The sequence below is a fragment of the Callionymus lyra genome, chromosome 9 (genome assembly GCF_982586985.1).
Source record: "Callionymus lyra chromosome 9, fCalLyr1.hap1.1, whole genome shotgun sequence".
Lineage (NCBI taxonomy): Eukaryota > Metazoa > Chordata > Actinopteri > Syngnathiformes > Callionymidae > Callionymus > Callionymus lyra.
In genome coordinates, this window is record NC_141826.1 from 15,863,875 (window position 1) to 15,891,856 (window position 27,982).

At 35.8% G+C, this 27,982-nt stretch overlaps 1 protein-coding gene across 2 annotated transcripts; it reads right to left on the reverse strand.

Annotated features, from left to right (window-relative positions):
- Positions 1-622: 622 nt before the first annotated feature.
- Positions 623-27,937, reverse strand: arhgef37 (Rho guanine nucleotide exchange factor 37). 2 transcript variants are annotated; one of them, XM_087798911.1, is made up of 16 exons: positions 27,847-27,937; positions 22,593-22,774; positions 22,265-22,329; positions 18,625-19,067; positions 17,260-17,389; positions 15,781-15,928; positions 15,508-15,707; positions 15,304-15,434; positions 13,826-13,930; positions 12,226-12,339; positions 11,908-12,077; positions 10,762-10,909; positions 10,547-10,675; positions 8,277-8,472; positions 7,387-7,556; positions 623-3,275 (listed from the first exon to the last, which is right to left on the reverse strand). In XM_087798911.1, exons 4-16 carry the CDS (start codon positions 19,063-19,065, stop codon positions 3,060-3,062), a joined length of 2,298 nt encoding a protein of 765 aa, XP_087655037.1. In that variant the 5' UTR covers positions 19,066-19,067; positions 22,265-22,329; positions 22,593-22,774; positions 27,847-27,937; the 3' UTR covers positions 623-3,059. The 2 variants fall into 2 exon arrangements, with proteins under 2 accessions (XP_087655037.1, XP_087655038.1); XM_087798912.1 differs by having other exon boundaries at positions 22,250-22,329.
- Positions 27,938-27,982: the final 45 nt, after the last annotated feature.

Sequence of the window (27,982 nt, forward strand, 5' to 3'; positions counted from 1 at the left end):
TGATGAAGATGACGATGATGATGATGATGGAGATGATGATGAAGATGATGAAGATGATGATGAAGATGAAGATGATGATGAAGATGATAAAGAAGATGATAATGAAGAGGATGAAGATGAAGATGATGATGATGTTGCTGTGATGTCTTAGCAAGCTAGTGCTACCTGTGCTAGCATGTTTCAGTGTAAAAAAAAAACGATCGACGGCTCGTTGCTCATAAAACGAGTGACGTCATAACGCTTTTAATTACACAGAATATCTCTATTTATTAAATGCAACTTATGAAATTAACTTATATAAAACAGAAATTCTCTTTGTGGTTTTTTATTTTTGCGTTGATTCTAACCCACTTTTTTTTTAGTTTTCACTCACTGAAACCAGCGTTGATCCTCAATTTCCAGGTAAAAACGTAAAAAAAAGCACAGACGGCGCGAGAGGCAACCGAGCGTCAGCACTTTATAGAAATCAAACATCTGCAGAAGCTGAGAGAGCAAAACAAACGTGTTCCAGCCGAAGAGAAACTGCCGTCGACACAGTTTTCCCACTGACTTCTGGGAAAGGTTTGTTAAAGAGCGAAAAAAAAACACGCTTTCTTTTTAATCACGTGATCAATTGACGAAATGGAGAGACCAGACTTTTTTATTCGTTCTTTGTCATGGACATGGTAGAGATGAAGCTTCATGAAGTGTCGTCAACTTCCTAGTGCAGTAGATGGCGCTCTTCGCTTAGAAAAAAAAAGACATTGAAACATTTGCTCATGAAAGACTATACACTGACATCTAGTGGGCTCTCATAATAAGGTCGAAGCTTCATGAAGCTTCGTCGGTCGATCGCGAGACGAAATTGTCCTCGTTCGTCCATCTAGTGTTAATAAAGTTGACGCGAAATCATCGAAAGACAGACAGGAAGTCAAGGATGGATCTATTTACTTCATTGCACTCGGGGAAATCTCTCGAATGTCCAGATCGTCAAATAAGTTACAAGAAAAGTATAAAACAATAAGTTATAAACAAGAAAAAGCTTGCGGCGACATCAGCCCGTTAAAAAAAAAACAATCACAAATATTAACAGAATGTACAAAACAAAAGATGTTCGCTGGCGGCAGGTAATACTGATGGCGCCCTCTAGTGGTTGACTTCATATACTCCTTTGAGAAAACATTATGACCACTGTCACAGTACTTTCATGAATGCATGATAACGTGTTCCTTCGTTTTTGGGCGGACTGCAGGGGGCGCTAGTGCGCAGGCAGCTGACAAATACTCGACGCTGTGGCCCCGAAAAAATGTGCGTTTAAATGTCGTGACTCGCTCCGAGCTCGAACTTTCAGCAGGTCGGTGTCAGGATTCCTTTATTTCGCTTCTGCTCGACAACCTGAAGCACTTTTGGTATTTCGGAGAATATTAAGTAGCAGCTAGCGCACGAACACACACACTCACACACACACACACCCTCTCCCCCCTGCTGCTCTCCTGTGTCCTGACATTCAAACTGATGAGCAACTCATCTCCAGCTGAGCTGCTCTGGATCTTCGCTGATTCAGCACAAACTTCAAAAAATGGTGGAAAGTTTCTCTCGTTTGTTAAACGAAAATATTCTATATCCTGAATAAAACCTTAAAAGAAACTCCTGAGTGAGGCCTTTTTTCATGTATATAAATCCAATAATAAAGATTATTATAATGAATTCATATTTGAAGAGTTGATAAAGTTAATATTAATCAAATAAAGAGCATGTATTTGTTGTAATTAGAGAAATATAGGTCGTGTTGTTGCACCAGTTCATGTTGTTGAGAGACTTCCATGTCGTTCTGTGACTCCGTGACTGAGATGCTGCTAATTCTGGACCTGATTCCTGGCAGGAGATGATTTTGGCAGCAGGAGGAGAGTGAAGCAGGAGAACACCACTGTGGTTCATCCTCGTGTCTCACACACACACACACTCACATACACACACACCTTCTACAACTAGAAGTTCTCTCTCTCTCTCTCTCAGCTGGCAGACATTTTACATTTACATCACATTACACAGTCGGAGATGATGAGAGCACCGTGTTCCTGTCAGTCCTCATTCTGGAGCTGCAGCCTCCAGGTGAGGATGAGGAGACACACATGTGCACAAACACACACACACACACACACACACACACACACACACACACACTCAGAACCAAATACACATGTGCACAAACACACACACACTCAGAACCAAATACACATGTGCAGAAACACACACACGCAGAACCAAACACACATGTGCAGAAACACACACACAATCAGAACAAAACACACATGTGCAGAAACACACACACGCAGATAAACACACACATATGGACACCCATATGCTTGCATGAATACACAATGCACACGCACACAAGCTGAAACACGCACACACGCAGAAACACACATACACATATACACATCCACATATGTATGCATACAAACACACACACACAATTTCACACACGCACACAGAAACACACGCACATACAACCACACACGTTCACCGACAAATAAACACACGCACGCAGAAACACACACAGACATGCAAATTTGACAAAAACATTGAAGCCAACACACACATTCATACGAAACTGACTAACAAAAACTAAAAAAAGAAACACAAATATTGACACACTATAGACGAACAAAAAAACACACACTTTCTTGTTTACAAACACAATAAGGAACACAGGCGCGGAAATACACAACTGCATGATGGCGAGGAGAAGAGAAAGAACTCCTTACACACAAAACGACAGACAATCTTACACACTATGCTCTTACAAACACACACACACAGTCATTCCCCTGCTCTGGCGATTGATTGATCGATTGATTGATTGATTGATTGATTATCCGCTCGTGACGTCGACCTAGTGCAACATTATTGTCGACCATTAGCTCCGAGTTGGTCTCAGAGACACATTAGTTTTGGCGCATGTGCAAATGAAACTATGAACATCCGGCACCTACTGATGATGTCATCAAGCCGAGACTGTGACTCCGGGGTTAGTTAAAAAAGCATGTTCCTACGAAGACGCGTCAGGGTTCGTCGCATCAGCTGAAGGACCGGAAGCCGACTGGCGCCGGGCTGGCGGGGGCGCTGGCGAGGTAGTTGGACGGCACATAGCCTCGCTGACTCCCTCGCGCTTCCACCAGCGACCACTCGGGGTTCCCGCGCTTGTCGTGAGGCTCCAGGACTCGCACGGGTTCGCCGGCGCGAAGAGAGACTTCGTGGTTTCCTCTCGCCGTGAAGTCGTAGGCGGCGATCACCTGAGAGGAGAGAGAACGCCAGGAGGTTAGGATTAATCATTCTTTTTTTTATTTAAACTCAGTAGTATTCTGGTATCACTTTTTTCCTTTTACATGTTATGATTAGATTTTTTTGGTACAAAATACACAAATATTATCACAATAATACTACAATATACATTATTTTATTTATTTATTTAGGTGAGAAAGGTTTCTTTAAAGGCATGTGATTTACTTTGATTTATTTTGACAAAACGCTCCATAAAAACTACAATAACTAGTTTTTAAAAATGTTTTAATGTTGAATAGATTTAAAAAGGATCAGTGCAAATGTATATTAACAATAAAAATGTAAATAATGCCTTTATTGTTGATTTTTACTGAATTATAATTCAAAAATAAATAAAAAAAAAGGGCACAAAAGAAACTAAAATAACTAATTTATGATGAAAATTTTTAAATAAACTGCAAATAAATAAACTGCAAAAAATAATTAATGTAAAAAAATAATATTTTATTTTTCAAATATATATTGACGGTTCCAGGTGAGCTTGGAATTATATTTAAAAATAATAATAATAATAATAATACATATTTATGAATACATACACATAGAAGTTAAATACACAAATATTATTATTAATAATACTTCAAAATATACATTATTCTATTCATTTATTTAGTTGAGAAAAGTTCCTTTAAAAGCCATGTGATTTACTTTAGTTCATTTTGACAAAATGCATCAGAAAAACTACAAAAACTAGTTTTAAAAAATGTTTTAATGTTGAATAGATTTAATAATGAAATTGAATAATTCATATTTTTTTGTCAAAGCAAATATATATTAACAATGAAAATGTAAATAATGCCTTTATTGTGGATTTTTACTAAATTATAATTTAAAAATAAATGAAACAAAGCACAAAAGAAACTAAAATAACTCATTTATGATGAACAATTGTAAATAAAAATACAAATAAATAAACTGCAAACATTAATTAATGTAAAAAATGTATATTTTAAGGTAAGGTAAAACTTTTTGTAAGGTAAAACTTTATTTAAATTGTTTAAATTGTTTATTTCTCAAATAAATATCGCCGGTTCCAGGTGAGCTTGGAATTATATCTAAAAATCATAATAATTATAATAATAATGTATATTTATAAATACATACACAAAGGAGTTAAAAATGTTCTAACAAAGCGTGTGAAATCATTGTGTTCGTGTCATGAGCTCATGTGGAGGGAGATGGTTTATTACGCCCTGTTGTGTGTTGTTTATGTACCCAGACTCAGGGTCAGGAGGGGGGTGTGGGCGGGGGTTAGAGGTCATCACTCACTTTAAGTGTGCGGCATATATACACATTCTGTACCGCACACCTTCTGCCATGTACACAACATCATAAAGCACCTGTGAATTTACAAGTCACCGAGATGTTCTTATGGTTTAGTAAATCAACCCACGCACTCACACACACACATGCACACGCACAAACATGCACACATGCACACGCACAAACATGCACACATGCACACGCACTGCAGCACACACACAAACACACACACCAGTATCCACCAGCAAAATTAACTCAACCTTTAACACAGTAACCCAGTTACAAGGTTAAAGAGCTAATGATGGACATTTCCATTAATAACTCACACACACATGTACACACACTGAAACACACACACACACACACGGGATGTTCCCTGACTGATAAAAAGATGCATTAAAATAATCTATAGATCAGTGTTGAGACACACACACAGCTTTTTAATTTTCTCCACACACAAAATGCAAATACACAAATGAAAGCACGCAAGATGCATAACAAACATGGAGGAGGACCGATATAAGATACACACATGCAAATACACCCTTATTTAAAAGTAACACACACCTAGCATACAAAATGATCACAAACAATTTCACAACAACATTCACACACATTACCGCGCACACACAGGTACTCCTTAAATGAACACAAGACTACAACACGTCTCACATATTAATGCAGATGCTTTCACAAACACACAACTCAAGACCACACACACACAAAAGATCAGACAAACACAACAAAACACACAAGTTGTTCTCCCCAGTTAGACACAAAAAATACACAAAGGTACCAAGAAACCAGACACACGGAGGCACAAACTCACACATTGATGTCAGCTCTTCCTGACACACACACACATGCACACGCACACACACACACACACACACGCACACGCACACGCACACACACGCACACGCACACACACACACAGAGAAAGACAGACAGAAAGATAACTCTTCCTAACATTCAGACACTCGTGCTCTCACTGATGGATTGATGAGTCGTCAGCATGACACACTGTCGCATTGATCAATCAGCTGTTCACACACGCAACAACACTCGTGCATTTCATTTACTTAATTTACACATGCAGCACTCACACACGCACACAAACACAAACACACACACACACACAAGTTGAAGACTAAGCTATTTGGCGCACAAATAAAAAACAACAAACACGTTTATTAAGATACAAACAAAGAACACACCAATAGGTTGTGATACACAATCGTGCAACACACAGGTACACAATGGCATTTCCTCATGCCCAGAGAGAAGCAGTCACACACACACAACACAAAGCGTAGAAAAAGCAGATGAAAAAAAAAACGCACAAGTACTCAACTTCAGACTGACACACTCGTAATGACACACACAACTTCAGACTGACACACACAGCTTGAGGCAGATATACTCAACTTCAGACTGACACACTCATAATGACACACACAACTTCAGACTGACACACTCATAATGACACACACAACTTTAGACTGACACGCACAACTTCAGACTGACACACTCATAATGACACACACAACTTCAGACTGACACACTCATAATGACACACACAACTTTAGACTGACACGCACAACTTTAGACTGACAGACTCATAATGACACACACAACTTTAGACTGACACACACAACTTGAGGCAGATACAACTTGAGGCAGATACACACACAACTTGAGGTAGATACAACTTCATGCAGGTACTCACAACTTTAGGAAGTCATACAAAACTTCAGACTAATACACAATACCTTGGGCTGATACACACAACTTTAGACTGTCACTCACAACTTCAGACTTCCACACACAACTTCAGACTGTCACACACAACTTCAGACTTCCACACACAACTTCAGACTTCCACACACAACTTCAGAATGTAACACAAAACTTCAGAATTCCACACACAACTTCAGATTGGTACACACAACTTTAGACTGTCACACACAACTTCATATTGGTACACAAAACTTTAGACTGTCACACACAACTTCAGACTTCCACACACAACTTCAGATTGGTACACACAACTTCAGACTTCCAAACACAACTTCAGATTGGTACACACAACTTCAGACCTCCACACACAACTTCGGATTTGGTACACACAACTTCAGACTTCCACACACAACTTCAGATTGGTACACACAACTTCAGACTGACACACACAACTTGAGGCAGATACAACTTGAGGCAGATACACACACAACTTGAGGTAGATACAACTTCATGCAGGTACTCACAACTTTAGGAAGTCACAGAAAACTTCAGACCAACACACAATACCTTGGGCTGATACACACAACTTTAGACTGTCACTCACAACTTCAGACTTCCACACACAACTTCAGACTGTCACACACAACTTCAGACTTCCACACACAACTTCAGACTTCCACACACAACTTCAGAATGTAACACAAAACTTCAGAATTCCACACACAACTTCAGATTGGTACACACAACTTCAGACTTCCACACACAACTTCAGATTGGTACACACAACTTCAGACTTCCAAACACAACTTCAGATTGGTACACACAACTTCAGACTTCCAAACACAACTTCAGATTGGTACACACAACTTCAGACTTCCACACACAACTTCAGACTCACAAAACTTTTGGCAGATGCACACAGATTATTCAAAAAGAGAACAACTTTCTAATACGTACACACAAACACACAACGACCCTTCACAAAGCACACAGGGACTTCATGAGCTCACACACAGGAAGTTGTAACGCACAACCGCACACACCTGAAGTGAGTCTCACCTGAAAAAGCGGCAGCGTGGTGATGCTGGAGGGACGGAGCTCGGGCGTGTACGAGTGTCTCCTGAAGCCAGCGCCACCATCAGGCAGGCACAGGAGTGGCGAGGGGGGCGGGTCCTCCGACGGCTGGTGGTAGCGAATCAGCTTCGAGGACGGAGCGTAGCCTCTGCGCCCTGACGACAAGCAGAGGCGTTTGATTGACATCTGAACCCGGGAGGTAAGAAGCTGAAGAATAGCTTGTTTTTATTAATTTATTTAATTTATTTTTATTATTTATATATACATTTTTGTATTTATAATATTTCTGTCAATAATTATTTAATAATTCAGTGCAAATGTATAAGAAATATTTTCCATAAAATACATATTAAAGCAAAGAAATAAATGTATATTATACAAGTATATATTGTTGTATAAAATAATAACAGTGTGTATTGAAACAATTTAAGTAAGTAAGTAGTAATTTTTATTTGTATAGCAATTTAAGTAAACATAAAACATAAACAAAGATAACACTTTCATGAATGATTAAAATATATATTAAAAAATGCTGCTTGTTAAAAATGCCTAAAGCAAGAGTTCTTAATATCATCAAGATAATTATATAAAATAAAATATTACATATTTAAAATATTACGTGTTTAACTGCAATAACTAAAAGCAACCACCAGATAGCGCCATTACCAACCCCACAAGACTGCAACGTTAATACAACTAAACCCAATCAATTAAGAGTTTTAAACTATTCATTTTAACGCAGATGGAAAATTAATTAACAATAATTAACCCTTACAAGATAGTTATTTGTAACTGGAGCCTTTATTAACGTGCAGGGGAATAAATAAATGTCATCATTTCTAATATTATTAGGGAAATATCTGAGCTTCTCTCACCTCCAGCGTCCACCAGCCATCTTCTCTTGTCCCCTCGAGTGTCCGCCTGGCTGATGACCGCCACCAGCTCGCCCTTGTTCAGACTCAGGTCCAGGTCTCGAGTTCCCGCCACCGCCGTGGTCACCTGGTAGATCTTCCCCGAGCCATGCTTGTCCATCAGCTGCTTCAGGCGATGCTGACACGGAGGACTGACAGGCTGAAGATAAGATAAGATGAGGTAAAACTTTATTGATCCCTCAGGATCAAATGAAAACATTAACACTCAAATAAAAGGCAATACAATATGTACATATTTTAAGTTTCTGAACCCACTCGATTGAATAAGAAAGTTTTTTTTTTAATCTCATAATTTAATTTAATTTCATTCATAAATCAATTCAAACATAGACATTATCTCGCTACCTGCAGTACCGTCAGTCACCACAAGGCGTCTCTGCTTCTCCGTATAATGACGGTGAGGAACGTTTCCAGCTATTAATATGAACTAAAAATCCAAAATATACTTTGACAAAGATCACAAAAAAACAAACAAAAGAACAAATTTAAAGAAGATGCAATAAAAATAATTTAAATAAAATATAAAAAGTTAATAAAAAATAGTTTATTTCCCTCAAGAAACTGGATACATGTGGTGTAAAAATAATTATATCGGAAATAATGTCTTAAAATATAAAAGAATTATTAATAAAAACACAGAATAAATGTTGGTGCAGTTAAAAAATGTATATATGAAAAAACAGGCTAAAAAAAGTGATTGAGTTAAAAAATATATAATAATAAAAATAATAACAAAAAGAAGTGGTAAACATTCAATGTCAGATCAATAATAGTATATATTTTGACTAATCAATCAATAAGGAAGACATTTAAAAATGTATTAAGAATTAGGAGGCAATTTTAAATGTATTGAGTATTCTCGCTAAAACATACAGTGCTAAATGCTAATAGCTAGCATAAAGTAATAGTAATTAATTGACACATAAATAATATGAATATGGAAAATCAATCTTGACATTTAAAATTATTAAAATGGCAAAAAGATGATGACAAATTATGACAGAATTATAAAACCTATTAAGATACTTTTAAATGTTCATAAAAAAGTATTTTTAGAAGGAGGAAGTTCAGGGAATCGTCTCAACATTTTCTAATGAAACTTAATCCTTTGTTTAGCCTTCGAAGCAGCAGAACTAGTTTTATTTACTCTTACGTGTTCGTCCGTGACGCTGCAGATTCTTCACACAAGTGTCACTTTGACAAAAGAGGGCGCAGTGAGTGAGTGGCATCTGAGTGTGTGACCTAATTGTGCACTTTTTAAAAAGCTGTCGGGCAAGAAACACTCGGAGAGTTTCACCTCAATATCAATGCCTGCAGGACACAAGCGAAGTGATGGAAGCTTGAAGCTCTCGTCCGACTGTTGGACTCCAAAGCTGAACTTTGACCTCCAATAATTCTACATCAGTTATTATTTCTGATAGTCACTTTCATTCATTGATTGGTTTTAAAAAAAAGTCCAGTTTTGAAGCAATTTTGAATGTACATATGGAAAATAATGCTTAAAGAAATGTTTATATACAACCTAAAATATGATTTAAATAGGAAATATGTATTCAAAATGTTTATTTCTTCTGAAATACGTAAATTATTATTAGTAGTATTAAACATATTAATGTAATCGATACAGAAAATAATAATGACAGAAAAGCCATAGTTCAAATTTCACACTAAAACTAAACTAAGAGACATGTTTTATAATATACATAAAAAAGAGATTAATTAAAATAATTGGAGATAAATATATATATAAGTTTGATCATTTAAATAATACTGACTAAAAAATAAAAACACACCATTAACCCTTGTGTTATCTCAGGGTCAATGTGACCCGGATGCCCGAAAACAAATGTGTTTGTGGTATCCCTTTTGTTGCCTCTTGGTCAAGGTGAACAATAACAGAAACACAGTGGTTTTCAGGCCTAAAGACAAGTACATGAAGGAAAAATAAACTACAATAATGTAAAAAAAAAAAAAATACATTATATAATAAAATACACATTTGGGAGGATGTGTGAATATATTAAACTAAATTAATTAAATATTTAATATTTGGATTGTGCGGAGGGAATTAAATATAGGACAATAAAAGTCTCATCAAAGGACGATTTCTATTCCATGGAGTCTCCGGAGAGTTCTGTCCTGATTTAGAAGCTCCAAATATAGCTTCACTGTTGTGGATAAAAACCGACTTCAATGGGAACCACGGCGCTCACCTGAACAGCAGGAGCGTTGAGTGTTCCCTCCACGCTCTGACACAGCGTCTCCAGTCGCCTCGCTCCGTCCAGAACCGCCGACTCGGCCCACTCCCAGAAGGCATTGGGCTCCACGGCGCTGTGAGGAAGCTGAGAGGGACGCGGAGGACGTTAACTCAGAACAGAACCAAAGACACCGACAACGGGGCGCTAGAGAGGATGGGTTAGAACTGGACCTGTTGGGCGAAGCCCTGGAAGAGCTGCTCCATGTCAGACGCTAGATCTTTGTGGAGGCAGCTGAAGGTTCCCAACATGCTCCAGATCATCTGCAGAGCCAGACCGTTGAACTGAGGGAGCTCGTTCAGCAGCAGAGAGTTCAGGGTCCTGAAGACACATTTTTATATATAAGAATTAACTCTTATTACACGTCTACAATGCTTCCTGGGCCTATAATGTATTTAAGCTTATTTAATAATCTGCCATAATTCAATGTTTTTGCCCCTTTTTCTATAAGAAAATTTACATTTTCTTTAATTTACTCAACATTATTGAGAGTCTGTGACTGTAATAACATTTTAAACAAGTATTCTAAACAGACATGAATAATCAAACTGCAATGATGGATTTCAACTATTAAATATATATATATATATATATATATATATATATATATATATATATATACACAAGATAAAATCTTATTATTGACTCAGTTTGCAGGTGTTTTTGTGGAAGTACAGTATATCAGAATATTCAATGGTTGAATTTCAAATGCATTCTTTGAGTAAAAAATAATATTGAATTCATAAAATGTATTTTTTAATTATTACAAGAATTAATTGATCTAATTTAATGTAAACATTATGGAATTCAACAATAAAAAAGTCATTTATATCTTTAAAAAAAGGAACATTTCATTAGCAAAATTCCGATTCATTGATACCACTGATGAACTTCCATATATTTTAAGCTGCTGTGGTAGAACTAGAAACATTCCTGAACTGAAACTAAACTAATATTTACTTATTATGCTTATCTCAATAAACAAACTCAATAAACACTTTACAACTCCAAACTGGGGCGACATAGCTCAGATGGTAGAGTGGTTGCCTGCAGTCCAAAAGGTTGCAGGTTCAATCCCAGCTCCAGACAAGCTTGTGTCGTTGTGTCCCTGAGCAAGACACTTCACCCTGATTGCTCCTGATGGTGAACTTGGCGCAAGTGTGCATGCCTACTCCCATCAGTATGTGTGAATGGTTGAATTTCCCCTCGCGGGACTAATAAGGGATTCTAAAACTCTCTTCCGGTCTCACTCCCTCTCAGTGAACTCATAGCCGATGCTGTTCTTTACACCACAATGAAAGTCACGTTAAGAAACTGACTTGTAGTTGTTGGCCACGACCTGCTCCTCGTAGCTCAGCGACGACTTGGCCTCGATCAGCTCGTAGTCCAGAACCTTGTCCAGTCTCTTCCTGATCAGGTTCCTCGGGCCCACCAGGAGGTCCCGGAGAGAACACAGAGGCTTGTGGATCAAAGTCCTCAATCTCTTCTCCTGAAGATGAGCGAGAACGTGAGAGAGAGAACACAACATTAACTTGGGTTAAATAGAAAGAACACGCAACTAAAATACAGTTTTCTCTGATTAAAGCTTCACTTAAATGTCTTAGTTTTACCGAAAAAAAAACGAAAAAATGACTCACAAATGAAGGCAGGATCCACTGTCGCAGTGCAGTGGTGATCTCTTTGTAGCAGATGGGTTCCTTCTCTCCATCCATGTCGAAATCGAACTGCTCAGTTTTACAGGCCAAGAAGCTCTGAGGATAAAACCATCATTGAGAGGCTGAAGGACTCTGAAGTGGAAGTACATTTCACAGTGTCTCACTGGTGCAGGTGTGAACCAACTGTACTGCTTTGATCACTGGATCACTGTGTACACACCACCTGGAACGTGACTAAACAAAAACGTAAATAACCTTCTGGAAACTCTGACTCGCGCCAACTAGCCGGCGCTCTGAGCTGCTTTTGAGCAGGAAAAGAGGAAAACTAGTTTCCATGGAGGATAAACTTAGGCTGTACAAGTACACACAGACTCTCGTGGTCAGACAGGAGGAGCATTGACGATATTTCGAGCCGTTGACTCACGATGAACTTGCTCAAGAGCAGAAGTAGAAATTATCAGAGAACTATGAATTCTGAAGAAAGTGTGACGGTTTATTTCTGCAGTAGTCAAATAGTTCTTGGTTAGTTCTAGCATTAAATATTACTAAAATCAATATTTATGACTTTTAATCTCATAAAATCTGCAAAATATACTAACTTGTATGAGTTGGTCATTCAAATAAATTACATTACTTACCCATAATAAGTCCATCTTAATAAATATATCTTATATTTATTTGGTTAGAAAATGAAGACAAATATTTGCTGGAACATTTATATCCGAACTGAGGGTTAAAATAATAACAATAATAATAATAATAATAATAATATATTGTATTGTTTTTTTTTAAGTTTTCAAAATGTAGTTATAATTGGCTATTTACCCATTTATATATTACGTTGAATTTTTCAATATAACATATGTAACCAGAGAATGACATGACAAAAAAAAAACAGGTATAATGTTAAAATGTGTAAAGTAGGGGTGTAAGAAAACACAATATTTTTATCCCCGATACTGTATTGTGATTTAAAAAGAATAAATAAATAAAATAAAAATTAACCTTTGAAAATAACATTTTCATGGTTTCTTTTTTAATAGTGTTTGTATAAAAGAAAATCATTCAATGTTTAATTTTACAATTTACACTTAAAATATTCACGGCGTTTATTCATTTGTCTGGTGCAATTAAACCTCCTGGCCACTAGTTGGCAACATTCGTCATTTCCTTCGTGCCAAAGTAACATTAAAAACCGGAGAAATGTCAGCAATGTGTGAAAAAGTAAGGATACACCAGAGTCCAGCAACTTTTAAGCTGAAATTTGGATGAATTTTGTCTTTAAAATAAAGTTTTGAGTTAAAAAATTAAACACTGACAGATACTGGATATTGCATGTTGCTCCAGGTTGTTTCTACAAACACTTTCACCTTTGATTAGAGAAAGTATTTGCTCATTTCTTTGCTGTAAAAGCCAGAAAAAGTTTTGTTTCTTTAAAAGTTACAAAATATCGTTGTTACTAAAGTATCAAAATATATGGTATCGTCAAACATGTACCGTGATACGTATCACATCGTCAGATTCCCGACAATACACAGCACTAGTTTAGAGCAAGGTCTGTATGAAAAGTACTTTATTTTACCTGCAGATGTTGCAGATAAACTTCCACGTTCTCCAGAAGCTGCAGGATTCCATATTGAAGGACGTAGAAGAATCCCTCCAGGGCGTCAAACTCTTCGTCCACAAGCTGGAGACACACATAAATATATACTTTTAGTTTTTTAAATTAAGCTTCAACTTTGTTCTGTGAGATCAACTCATTTGAAAATATTGAGCTGATGTTCACTTATGGTCCAGGATGTCTTTGAGAGGTCAATAAAATGATCGCCATGGCAACAATCAGAGCTTGTTTTTTGGGGTCAAACAGGTGAGCAAGGCTTTAATATCACCTCCTGGTTACACATTAACTGCAGAAATATGAAGGCGTGTTCTTCAGGTGTTATGTGGATCAAGATACTCGTGTTGTGAAAGATGTTTCTGGGTCAAGGAGTCATGTGTTGTTCTCCAGGAGTTTTTGATCGCATTTAATTACAGCTTTTATCTGAGGAGGAAACTGTGACGTTCAATAACAATGCAACACGACAATGGTGGTGCGTTCAAGGTCCAGACAATGTTGTGAAGCAAGAGAATCAGACGTTTTGCTGCTATTTTTAATAATAATAAACTAGAATAATAGAAATATTAACTTGTTTAAAAAAACATTTTTCTGCATTTCATCCACAATCTTATTCCATTTTTCCACCAAAATTATTTTAGATGTTATATTATTTATATAAAGTATATATATATATTATTTGGGAATAACACTTTTTTATATTAATTTTAAGGTTGCTATGGCAACTCCTGAGAGACTTAAAAAAAAAAAAAAAGATTATGTATTAATCTGTTTCTTAACATGAAAACATACTTTTCTTGATAAGCAATAGTCTATTCATAAACCCATTCATATAAATAATAATAATCTTAACATAAATAAAAAGAAATGACTAGAAAAATATTTGATTTTTTTCCCTTTTGCACTAAATATATTTCAACAAGGAACATTTTTACATTTTATATTTCCAGTTGAATCTTTCCTCATATAATTGATTTTCTATTATTCTTATTGATAATCTATTGTTTTTTTTGTCTTACTTTGTAAGAACTGAAAATCGGTTATAATCTTATATAATCCTCGTTTCTCTATTTAACTATTATTGTTGTTGTTTAATAATTTAAGAAAATCTATTTATTATTATTTATTATTTATGGTTTTTTTTATCATTTTATGTTTATTAAATTCTTTATTGAAAAGCATTTAATGCCTTTCAATACATTTGTGTCACTTTAAATAATAATGTTTAACATTCTGAAAGGTCTAAATATAAATAAATTGGTAATTAAATGCAATTAAAAAGTACTGCTACATGTTTTTGATGCTATTTAAACAGACGCTATTTTAAATCATTTGAAAAGCCATGTATTAAAATAATAATCATCCAAATATTTTTAAAAATAATGAAAGAAAAAAGGTTCTCTTGTTTCCTTCAGACTGCTCCTCTATAGTATCTTGTACGTTACCTTGGGAACGATCCCGGTCTCGTGTTTGAGGTACTGTCCGATCCTGGCCGTCTTCTTGGCGATGCTGTGTGTGTTGATGCGGTTGATCTTATCCTTGATGCTCAGACTCTCGCTCTTCTTGTACTTATCGGCTTAAAGACAGTAGTAGAGACGAGGTCAAGATAATCGTCCTCGCGCCGAAACGAACGCTGAGACGTCTCTCACCAACTTCTCTGACGCGCTTGTACTCGTTGATGCGACAGTTGAGGGCGATGGACGTGTGCGCCGTCTGCTCCAGCAGCGAGTACGCCGGGTGCGTGGGCTCCGTGTGCTTCTGGATGGTCTGCAGCAGGAGAGGGTAGCGGGCGATCCTCTGCACCGGCATCACCAGGAAGAAGCTCAGCGAGGTGGCGTTGATGTCCGGCCTGCGAGGGAGGCGAGCGAAGTGGGTTTTATTCACCCGTGACTTTCGTCACGCGACGTTTTCGTCGGACTCACGCCGAGGACTTGATGACTTTGACGATCTCGTTCCACAGAGGCTCCCTCTGTTTGTAGCTGTTCTCCACCAGCGTCACCTGGGTGTAGTTGGCCAGGAACTCCTTGTACGCCGACTCGATGTCCGAGGACATGCTGAGGAACAAGTCGCCTGCCAGATGGAGTAAAAAAAAAAATGGTGTCAGAAGTAGGATGGTCGGCATCGAAAATGTTCAAAAGCCTGCATTTTCCTTTTTATTTGTTCAAGGTTTTCCTTGATTTTCTGGAACTCCTGTTGTGTTATCAGTTTTATCTTGACCTTTAAAGTATATATTTTATTGAGTATTGTTTTGATTGTTTAAGCACTTTGTGACCCTGGTCTGGAAAAGCGCTATACAAATAAAAATTACTTACTTCCATTAGTCTAGAATTGAACAAAATGCGTTCTGACTCATGGTCAGTTAAAATAACAGGGTCTTTATAGGATGGTTGTGCTAATGGCTACAATTAAAACTAGAGGTGTAAGAAGACATCGAAACGGTGATACATCTTTATATTTATTTTTAACAATAGAGTATCAATATTTGACAGCGCTCTATCGATTTTGTTTTTTCAAAAAGTATAAATAAAATATAAATTAAAAAACTACTTTTTTTGGCTTTCAGATAATACTTATATTTTATACGACAAATATTTTATGGTTTATAATCCAATAAAGATATATAAAGTTATTTACAATTAAAATGCAAATATAAACACTTTTGTTTTATACCACAAATCTTTTATGGTTTATAATCCAATAAAGATATAAAAAGTTATTTACAATTAACGTGCAAATGTAAATACTTTTTTTTTATACCACAAATCTTTTATTATTTATAATTCAATAAAGATATATAAAGTTATTTACAATTAAAATGCAAATATAAACACTTTTATTTTATACCACAAATCTTTTATGGTTTTTAATCGAATAAAGATATATAAAGTTATTTACAATTAAAATGCAAATATAAACACTTTTATTTTATACCACAAATCTTTTATGGTTATTAATCCAATAAAGATATATAAAGTTATTTACAATTAACGTGCAAATATTCACGTGGTTTGTTAATTTTTGGGTTGCAATTTAACTTCTGGCCACTAGATGAAACAATGACATCCGGCGGGACCAGGGCAGCGACTGAGAGTGAGAGGATACAGTCGACTCCAGCAGATTTTAAAGCTGATGTCTGGACATATTTTGTTTTCAAAACAAATGAAAGCAGTTATGACTTTGTCAAGAGTCATGTGGTCTGTAAATTCTGCAACACCAGAGTCAAGTACTCGACAATACCATAAATATATCCTATCAGTATCACAATACATCTCAATCTACGAATCTTATCACCAGATTCCTGCCAAAAAACACCTCTATTTGGAAGTAAGCGACTTGGTTCCATAACCCGGCGAGGAGCTAAGGACAGGAGTTGTCATTAAGAAGAAGACGTCGTAACTCACAGAGGGTCTCCAGGAAGAGAGGGTCGCCGGGTCGAACCTGCTGCTGGTCCAGAAGAGCCAGAAGTCGTCGCGACACGTCCATCACTTCCTCGATGTGGAGAAACATGCGGCTCAGGTTGGCCAGAGGAGGCTGTGAACATGAACATGAATATGATGTCATTATTGAAAACAATTATTTTTATCATTATAACTTTTATCCGTCAAACACGTGAATCTGTAGTTAAACGTTATTAAATCAACTTTTAGTTTATGGCTACTAACACTTTTTCTCTTTTTTTATTTTATGAGACTTTTTATGAGTGTTTTTTTGTTCAATTTTTCCTTTTTAATATTTTAGATTTTTAATGTTTTCTTTTAACATTCATCGATACTTTTTCTACAAGAAACTTTTGTTTCTCATTAGTCAACTTATATCTTTTAAGATTGTTGCAAATTTTTGCCATTTATAATTTATATTCAACTTTTTTTCTTTTTTTTTCAAGACAGACTGTACATTACATATTATTCATACAATATATTCCTTTTTTTCTTATGAGTTTTTATCTTTTTGTGAAATATTCTTTTTTTTTTTTTTATAATCATTAATTATTTATCAACTTTCCTACAATACCCTTTTCCAGCAACGTTTTCATTTCCTTTTTTTTTTCTTATATGATTTCCTTTTTGTCAAAAATCAAAACACATCACTGAAAACAACCAAAGAAAAAAAACATCAGCATTTCAGCATTAATCTAAAGTATTTGTCATAAACATCAATTCTTAAACAAGGTTCAGGCAGACGATGTGAAAACACAGCACTTGTTATTCTCTGGTTCGTTTCAATACAAGAATCGTGGGCTCAGCGGCGAACAATCAGACACAGTGTCCAACAATAGGACCATTATTTCCATGTTTATCAGTCGACGTCCTGTTTGACTCCGGGATCCATCCAGAGCAAGACATCTTCACTTTTCCCTCTTATATTTCAGAATTACTTCTGTCACTTTTACTTCATGCCGCTTTAATTATTACAATATTTTATGATTTAATTGACTTTTTTTTCAATTAAATATGTAATAATGAATATTGTTTTGATTGTTTAAGCGCTTTGTGACCCTGGTCTGGAAAAGCGATATACAAATAAAAATTACTTACTTACTTACTTACTTAATAGTGTAGCAAAATTAAACTTTTAACCAAAAATATAATAGATAAAAATACATGTATTTTTTAAATCAAGCAGACAATGACGGACTGAAGACTGAATCAAATATCTGAGGGACCCTGAAGGCATCATGATCTCTGGTTAACAGTAACCAAAAAAGGAAAAAAGGAAAACTAGTAAGACTCAGTAGATAAATGAGATAAATCTTCTCATCCTCTTACCTGGATCTTCTGCAGGTTGTCCCTGATGCAGCCCGTGCTGAGCTCCAGCATGCGGAGGTAGTTCCTCTCCGACTGGACCAGCTCTTCGATGGCCATGACTTGTCTCTGGGCTTTCATGGCTCGTGCTGCAGCTTCCTCTTCCTTCTTCTTCTTCACGGCCTCCTCCAGCAGCGACTCCTCGGACACGACGCCGTCCTCCGAGAAACTGTCCTGCGATCGAAGCGTGGAGTCGCCCGGACTCTCTTCAGGTTCCTCCTCCTCGGACGCGGCGACGCTGGACCTCCTCTCCGCCGCGTTCAAGTCCAACTCGTGAAGGTTTTCCATCGTCGGTTCTTTCCTGCAGATCCTCTTGATGACTTTGAGAGGGGGAAGAGCGGAGGAGGCTGATTTGGGAAGAGGTAGAGTGAAGGAGGAGGTCTGAGGCATCTGGGGAACCTCCATCTCTGTTGAGAAGAAATCCTTTCAGTTTGGATAAACATCATTTTTGAAGGCTCGTTTTTATTTGGATCCGTGGATCTTTTAGAAAATTAGAAGAACAGGCGTTTGGACATATGTAGAGAAACAACGAGTGAGGTTCATGGATGAATGGGGAAAAAAAATCCTGATCATTAATGCTAAAAGAAAGAAGATAATAATTAAATATTTGTCATGAACTTAGACACTTTGGAATTGTAATGATTGTTTTTTTTTCATTTATCTTTATAAAAATTATATTTTTTTATTTTCAAATAAATGGATTTTGTTCAAGAATATTATTTATCTTTTACTTCCTAATTTACTTCAATAACTTTCCATGTTTTTTACGTAGACATTTGGCTGTATATATATGTATATCCTACAGAATTTGTATTTATTTTATACAATACATTTTTATATACTTTTTTAAATAATGTAATTATACTGTGCATTGCAATGCATTGACATATTAACTCAATAAATAAAATAGAAAGTGAAGGTACAATAGAAAAAAAAAGAAATATATATATATATATTTATAATTCAAAGAGCAATGAGTAATAAGAAAATGTATAGAATGACTTCTTAGTGTCTCTGACAGTCTTGTCGATAAAGCAACATTTAATACAACTTGTCTTAAAGTTTGGCGAGTCCTATGAGTTTGATGAGGTAAAGCAATACATTTTTTAAAATATTTACATTTAATGACTGTTGAAAACATTTTTCAGATTTTTATTATACACTAGATATTCATATGCTTTTTTTTTTTATTCAATCAAGTCTTGTTCTTTTTTTAATCTAAACGTTTGTGGAATTGTGTGTATATTATATATATACATGATTAATGTATACACAATATATTCATATACTACATACACAATCATTTTTTTAAATCATTTATTTTTTATTTAAACATTTGGGGAATTGTATATATATATATATATTTTTTTCTTCCATTTTTCCAATGATTTATTTATAAACTTCATATTTATTATTTAGTCTTTGAAACAACTTTCAATATATAGAATATATAATTTTTCTATAATGAAGAATTCTTTTTTTCTTTTTCTATGCAACCTTATCTTCGTTTGACTGTAAAATGAGAAACAGATTTACAGTTTTATAACTTTTTCTTTAAATAAATGTCCTATATAATAATAAACATTCTAATTTCTCAGAAATCTGTTTTCCCGCCTTTCCACCATCAATCATCAAATGAATATTTAAGTCGGTTGTATAATCAGTCTTGCAACAATCTGTCGGCAGCTTAAGAATTAAGTTGATAAATGCAATTGGAATAAAACCTTTTGTTCACCATATGGTCCTAAAGAGTGGAAGGATTACTTCGGTGAAGATGACACAGTAACGACAAATACTACTGTCGTAATGTAGAGCACTTCTGTTTTTGTAATATATGAACGATTAGTGATTAAGTTTAGCAGTTGAATCATCTCAGTTCCGTCACAACATCTCTTGGTCGCTGGACGACGAGGTTCATAAATTGTGACTCATGAGTTTCCTGAAACCTCAAATGACTCCTGACGCTGCGTCACCAGTCCGACAGCGAGCTGTCACTTCAGCAAGTCCCATAATAATCAGTCAGGGCAGATGATTCCAGTCCTGTCGCAGCTAATTGTCACCGTGCAGCCGCATTATCCGCTCGAAAAGAAGCTCTGGCCTCCCCCTCGGGGGGTCTTTTCAGAGCCCAGAGCGACATCACAATAAACCACCCCTTGTGCTCGTACACGGTAAATCTGTCGTCCGCCGGTCGGATCGGACAAAAGTGGAAACTTCCTGAACAAAACAAAAAAAAAAATCACCACCAACGTTGGAGAGCTTCCATCAGGTCACGGGGGCAGCAGCCAGAGTGAAGAAAGCCAGACTTACCCCTCTCTCTCCTTCACATGCTAACACTATGATACACTTGTTTTAGATTTCTAGTCGCTTCAACTGTGACTCTTCTAACTTCTTGACTCTGTGAAAACACATCTCAGATGTAACGACTGTAATAATAACAGCTGAAAGTCCCATCGGAAAAGTTGTCAAACTGTGTCAAACTCAAGCAAGAGAATCAAGTTTTCTTGGAACTTTACGTTCTGGAATAAGAAACCTGGATAGATAAAATAGTTAAAAATGAACATATAGAATCTATAAAAATGTTTTTATAAGAGTAATTGAATAATGATGTACTTCAGTTTATATAGAGTTTGATTTTAAAATCAATAGATTTTAGAACATTCTATTTAAGTAGTAATATCTTTATCAAAGGTCCATGTGTAAAACATAAAAATAAATATTACGGGTATTTACTTTTTGAGAAAAAACAAAACAAGAAAAAGTCAATTAATACATTGACATATTAAAAAAATATGAGGTAAAACAGATTCATTTATTTATATTCAGAATGGAAAGATAAATGAAAAAAGGTATAAAATAAATTGAGAAAATAAAACTTCCAGCTGTCATTGTTATCTTGTCTTAAAACTTGCAGATTCATCTGTTTTTTAAGGTTTTGTTACATCTTTGTTCTATAAAAGAAAAATATGAGATAAATATTCTTGTTGAAAACATGTAGAATAATAAGTCAAATAACTTTTAAATTTTACATTAAAATATGTGTAATTGTATATCGTTATTCTGGATGAAAAACATAATGAAATAAAAACCTTTATATTTAAAAAAGTTGCGCTTAAAAAACTTTAACCCTTTTTTACAAGTGCAGAACCAAATAAACAATGAAGCAAATTAGTAAAGAATAAAACCGTCAACCATTGTGTAAAAATAAAGATAATAACCAAATATTTAAAAATACAATGTAAAACTAAAACAGTTTGTAAAACACTAAAGACACTAAATAAAAATATCAAGATTAATATTGCTTTGTGCGATGATGTTGAATGAAACCAAAATCTAACAAATCCTCTGTCAATGAAACTACTTAAGTCTTTTAAGTTGATTAACAATTATTAATTTAGCTTTTACTGTTTCTTTACACAATTTACAACTTAGTTAAGTTAAATTATAATCCGGTTTCCATTAACACCCGCTGAAAATAAACAGAACTTTCACATCTGGGACATGAAGCCACAATAAACATCAACGAGAGTCGCACTAAAACTCTGCAGCGCTGACAACAACACAACAACAACAACAACAACATGACACTGACCGTGAGTGTAACTACCTGTGAAGACACTGCGATGTCTGCGTTACTGCGTCGAATCTGCCGCAGCGAAGCCTCCGGTGCAGCTGCAGAGAAAAAACGCACAACTAACTTTATCCGCTGACTCACACTCAGGCTGCTGAGCCACATGTGCCGCAAGAGTGCTGGAGCATTTTCACAAGTGTGTGTTACTGCGGTGCGGGAGTGTGTCAGGAAAAAGGGGGGATGGGAGTGGAAATGGGGTGGGCCTGGTGTTTTTTTGTGTAAAGGTGGGGGGTTCACACACACACACACACAGACATTGAATAAGCTGATTGACTGCAGCAGCTGGTGGAAACAGGAAACTCACCGGGATTGGCTGGTGGACGGATGGACCAATCGGGGCGACGGCGGCGAGAAGGGGGGGCTTTTTTTTAGGGAACCCGGATCAGGCCAATGAGGAGGGGGCGCTGATGTGATTGAAGTTTTCCTCCCGCAGGAAACAAAAGCTCGGCGGGGCGAAGCATCTTCTTCCGATTGTCGGCTCTGCTGCTGAGAGACAAGGACGGGAAGATTTGTGGCTCTTTTGGAGCGTTTTTCAAGAGGAAATAAAAAGAAAGATTTAGAAGGAGGGTTTGTCCCTCCAGAGGCCCCGGCAGAGGAGGAGGAAACAAATATTTAGAGTCCAGACAAGATGGCAGGTTGAGGAGAGGCTTGAGATGTGCAGCAGTAAAACAGTCAGTCGCCCCGGAGAGACTCCTGGGAGGTCTTTACACCTCAGTGTTCCCTTCGGAAGACGCTTCTGAAGAGAGACCAGTTTTCCCACATGGATAAGAAAAGAAGGGATGAAAACGTATAAAAAAAATTAATGAAATAGAGTGTAATATCGCAATACTTAACGATACCGTATCAAAATTTAACAGCACTCTATTAATGTATTTTTGCCTTAATATTACGTTATATTTAATTAAAATGTGTATAAAATGTATTATTATTTGATACATTTTTTTACAATTAACCTGGAAATATAAAGAGTGTTTGTTCATTTTTGTATTGAAATGAAACTTCCGACATAGATGGCAGCAGTCATTACGTCGTCCTCGACTTAAGAAACAAGCGAAATTCCGCAAGATGACTTAGGATGAGAGGATACCACCCACCTTAGCCCCATTTGAAGATGAAAATATTTTGGTTACATCACAAAAAGAAAGCAGTTACGACTGAGTATTGATGGACATTTTTGTTAGCGGTGCTGATACGGATAAGTTCAGTTCGACACTGGTTTCCGAACGATACTTTTTCCCGATACAAATTTTATAAGATCGTTTTTTCGAACAAAAAGAAAATGACAACACACATCGTACAAATCCTGAGTAACATTTTTGCCGGTTTGGTAAATTTCTAAAACAAACAAAAAGATAAAAAAAAAGTAAACTTAGTTTTAGGAACAGAAAGACGAAGCATGTTTTGATATTCATGTTTAGAAAGTATTTTGAAAATAGAACTAACTTTTTATACAATGAGGACGAGAGGATACAGTCGACTTCAATATCTTTTAAAGCTGATGTTTGATCATATTTTGATTTCAAAACAAAAGTAATCAGTTACGACTTCGTCAAGAGTCATGTGGTCTGTAAATTCTGCAACACCAGAGTCAAGTACTCGACAATACTACAAATATATCCTTGTTACTACAGTATCTTAATATATCTTATCGTCTTCCCTCTATCATAATACGTATCTCGGCGATATGAGAAGGCGAAAATGCAAGAAAGAAAACACTATTAAAAGGAAGAAATAAGGAGGGAGAAAGTAAAATTGTGAAGTGACGCAAAAAAGATAAGAAGGAAGACGAGATTAGAATATCACGTGTCGAGATGACGCAACAGAATAGGGAGAATAATGTGGAAACGAGAAAAATATGCAGTAAATCAAGATGGAGTGTGAATCAGATTAGAGAATGAAAATAAAGAAATAATGGGGAAAATAGGAGCAGATGAGGAGAAAAATAAGAGAAAACTTAAGTAAAAATATGAATAATAAACAAGTTTGAACAAGGGAATAAGAGATTAATTGATGAATAAAATACAATGGGAGGATGGAATTCTGGATTGCAGGCTTCACCAGTCAGTAATGAGTCCTGGAGGACAAGGATTTCTTATACGGAGTCATCAGATTTGAGCTCAGACAGGAATGTTGCTCGACAAGATTCCTCCATCAGCTGACTTGTGTTGATCCTCACAGTCACAACCATGTTGTGGAACCGCACATCCAGGTTTACACACTCGTGTGTCCAACCTGATATCAAAACTAGTTTTTTTGTCTCTAACAAATATTCCTAAAAAACACCCTCAGCGCTTTCGAAGTAATACGTGGAGCAGTGACTGTGTTGTGTAGTCGTGAGGAGGGTGTGTACTCCACCCTGTGTCGACCACAGAGGGGAACCCGTTCGCTAACAATGGTGATTAATCCTAATCCACGGCTGTTGAAACGACCGAAACATGACAAACACAACGTGAGGAAAAACAGCAGGAGGCGTCGCACGTCACGTCAGTCATTTTGAAACAATGCTGTAGATCTGGGGGATCCCGAGGTGTTTACTAACCAGAGTGGAATCTCCACCGACGTGCTAGATGTCGCACGCAAAGGTTAAAAGACGAATCTATAGCGATTTAAACCGGCGATGAAGGGTGTGAAAAAAAAGTTTAAAAGGTTGAAGCAGAGAAAAGGGAATTCAATGGAAGAAGGGATGAAATGAGATGCATTTCGAGAGAGAAAAGTTTGTGCGAGACAATTTCAAGGACAATTTATAAGACAAAAACAAAACTGTGAAAGTGAAAAACTGATAAAAACGACATCTTAAAACTTCCTTTATAGAAATGAAACTTAAAAAGGTGCAACTTCCTGTCTTCGCGTGAGGATCGGACCGATAACCGTACATGTCGGATCAAAAACATCAGATCCGTGTGAGGTTTCTACTTCATGTGAAAGCAATAAAGTTATTTTATCGTTTATACTACAATAACGTTTGTTTTAAAATAAAATAATTCTACTTTTTATTTCCGATAAACAAATATTCACACGGTTTGTTTATTTATGTGTTGCGATTAAACTTCCCGGCCGCTAGATGGCAGCGGTCATTAGGTCCTCCGAAGCCAAAAGAACAATGGAGTCCTGCGAGATCTCGTAGATGACTGAGGGCGAGAGGATACAGTCGACCCAAAGTTCAAAAATAACTTTGCAGGACGTCAGAAACGAGCTTTATATAAGAAACAAAAGGGTTAGACAGTCAGTTTTTTGCATAACTTGTCGTTCGATCATTTATTCTCAAGTAGCTACTCAACGAAAATCTACTTCCAGTCTTTATCTGTACAACAACATCAAGGTTCTCACACAAAGCATTATAGTGTTTCTCATCAATTTGAATTGACTGACTTGTCAATTTCATTTTTTTAACACTTTTTTTTCATTAAATTAGCAGCTTTCAATCAACACTATAAATAAACAATGTCGAAAAAATTTAAGCCGTTACGACTTCATCAAGAGTCATGTGGTCTCGTACTCGAACAATACTATCCTCGTTCCTATAGTATCACATTATATCGGACGATACTACAAATATATTCCTGTTTTTGTTGCTTTCGAAATGTAGGTTTATTTGACTTTTCATTTGAAAAAACAAACTGCTTTTAATAATAATGACTAATGTGAACAAATTAAATTAAAGAAAATGCATTTTATATTTATTAAGAATAAGACGCCAAAAAAAAGTGTAATAATTTATACAATAAAAAAATAGGAAACTTGGATCACAACAGCCGGATTACAATAAAACAACAGCTTAACGTTTTAAAACTCTGCAAAAATAACTAACTCAAGTATAAGTGAGGCTTTATTTAGTCCGTCGTTTATATCGGTATCAGGTATCTTCGATATCGTGGTCTTGATATTCTTCTGGTGTTTTCTTACTAATTTCAAGACCAAATCTTTTGTTGAAGGAGAACGCTGAGGTTATGGGGGAGGGGTGTCTATTTTATATTAACACACATTTATTCCATGCCAGGAAGCGAGACTTTGGAGAGATGATCCTCGTATTTGTACATCACACGACACACTTCGGTCGTCCGGTCTTCTCTGAGCCAAGACAACAAACACAGCGACGAGTGAATCCCTTCTCAAGACTTATTTCAGGATTTAGTTTCCAGGAAACAGAAAAAGTCGGGTCGACTTGTTTGACTAGTCAAGCTACAGAGAAAAGAGGAAATCTTATATACCTGAAAGAAATTATATGTTTAACCGAGAGTTTTAAAATCATTTGTTTTGACTGCAATTTAGTAGTTAAATGATGTTAAATGATAGATAATATCTTTGATAAAGAAATGGCTGGTTAACTGTGAGTTTTGTTACAAACACTAATATTACACCATAATGTCAAACTTGACAAAAAATTTTTTTTCGGAGAATTGAGAAGCTTTTACACTAAAATTAAATTATTATTTAAAGTAATTCATTTGTAATGTTCTTCATAACACAAGTGTTGTGCATTTAACAAATGCAATTTAAATTATTGTTTTCTTAAGAGTAGTAAAACCATTATCCATGTTATTTTCTTACAAAACCAATTTGACATAAGAACTTAGGAAAAGGTTTAAGCAATTTACAGAAAAATCTATTTTACAATCTATTTTTAAAATCTACCAATTTTACAAACCTTCGATCAATTGGCATTAATCGCAAAAACGAAAGAAACGAAGTTCAACAGACGATTACGATAAAATAAAATTTAAATTTAAAATTAAATTAAATTAAAATATATCTTCAGTTTACGCATTAATCTTCAGTTGTGTGTCCTTTATTTGAAAAAATATCCCAACAGCGGTAAATAAATGCTGTAATAAAATAATGTTTATGTTATGATTTTGATTTATGACGATTTAATTGTGTTATTCTATAATATTAAACCAGCATATCCTGTAAAACAAATGACTATTACTTTCTTACTTGTTCAATAGGTTTTCTTAGAAAACTGAAGCAGACTTGGTGGTTAACCACAATTTTTTCTTAAACTAAAATTAGCCTCAAAGAAAAGGGAAGATGTTATCAGTGTGATTTCCTGTTTAAGACTCAAGATCTCTGACGTAGACACACACATGATAAAAAGTGAAAATGCTTCTTTTATATTTAACAAGTCACGTGATTCACCTGCTATTATTAATGATAAAGACAGAGTCATTTACATTTTTTTTTGTTTACAAAAATGACAATATATATCCAATATACAAAATAACAAATTAACAAAACAGGTAGAATTTAATAAATACTGTAAATGAATGTTAAATTCGCGCCACATATACTGGTGACATCATCATTCCTTGCAATTAAAACACAATAAGGTAAAAAAAACACACATTTTAAACCACGTATTAATAATAAAAAAAAGCCATGTTTCGATTCAACGTGTTTAAAGAGGCTTTTCCAACGTAAAATATTCCACAATATCTACAACGAGACGCCATACATGAGACATTTACAGTCGGTTTCTTCGTTTTTCCTGTTCGGTTTTTCTAACATTATTCTTGAATAATAAACGTTACCATCGTGTGTGTGTGTTTTAAATCGCTAACCTGGTGTTTGTTGTCCTTCCCAGTCGTGTTTCTCAGCCAGAGGTGACGCTCGCACCTCACCTGTTGTCAGGCACAGGTGCGTAAAGCTTCCAGTGTAACTACCCACATCCGCTATCCTTCAAAATAAAAGGATCCT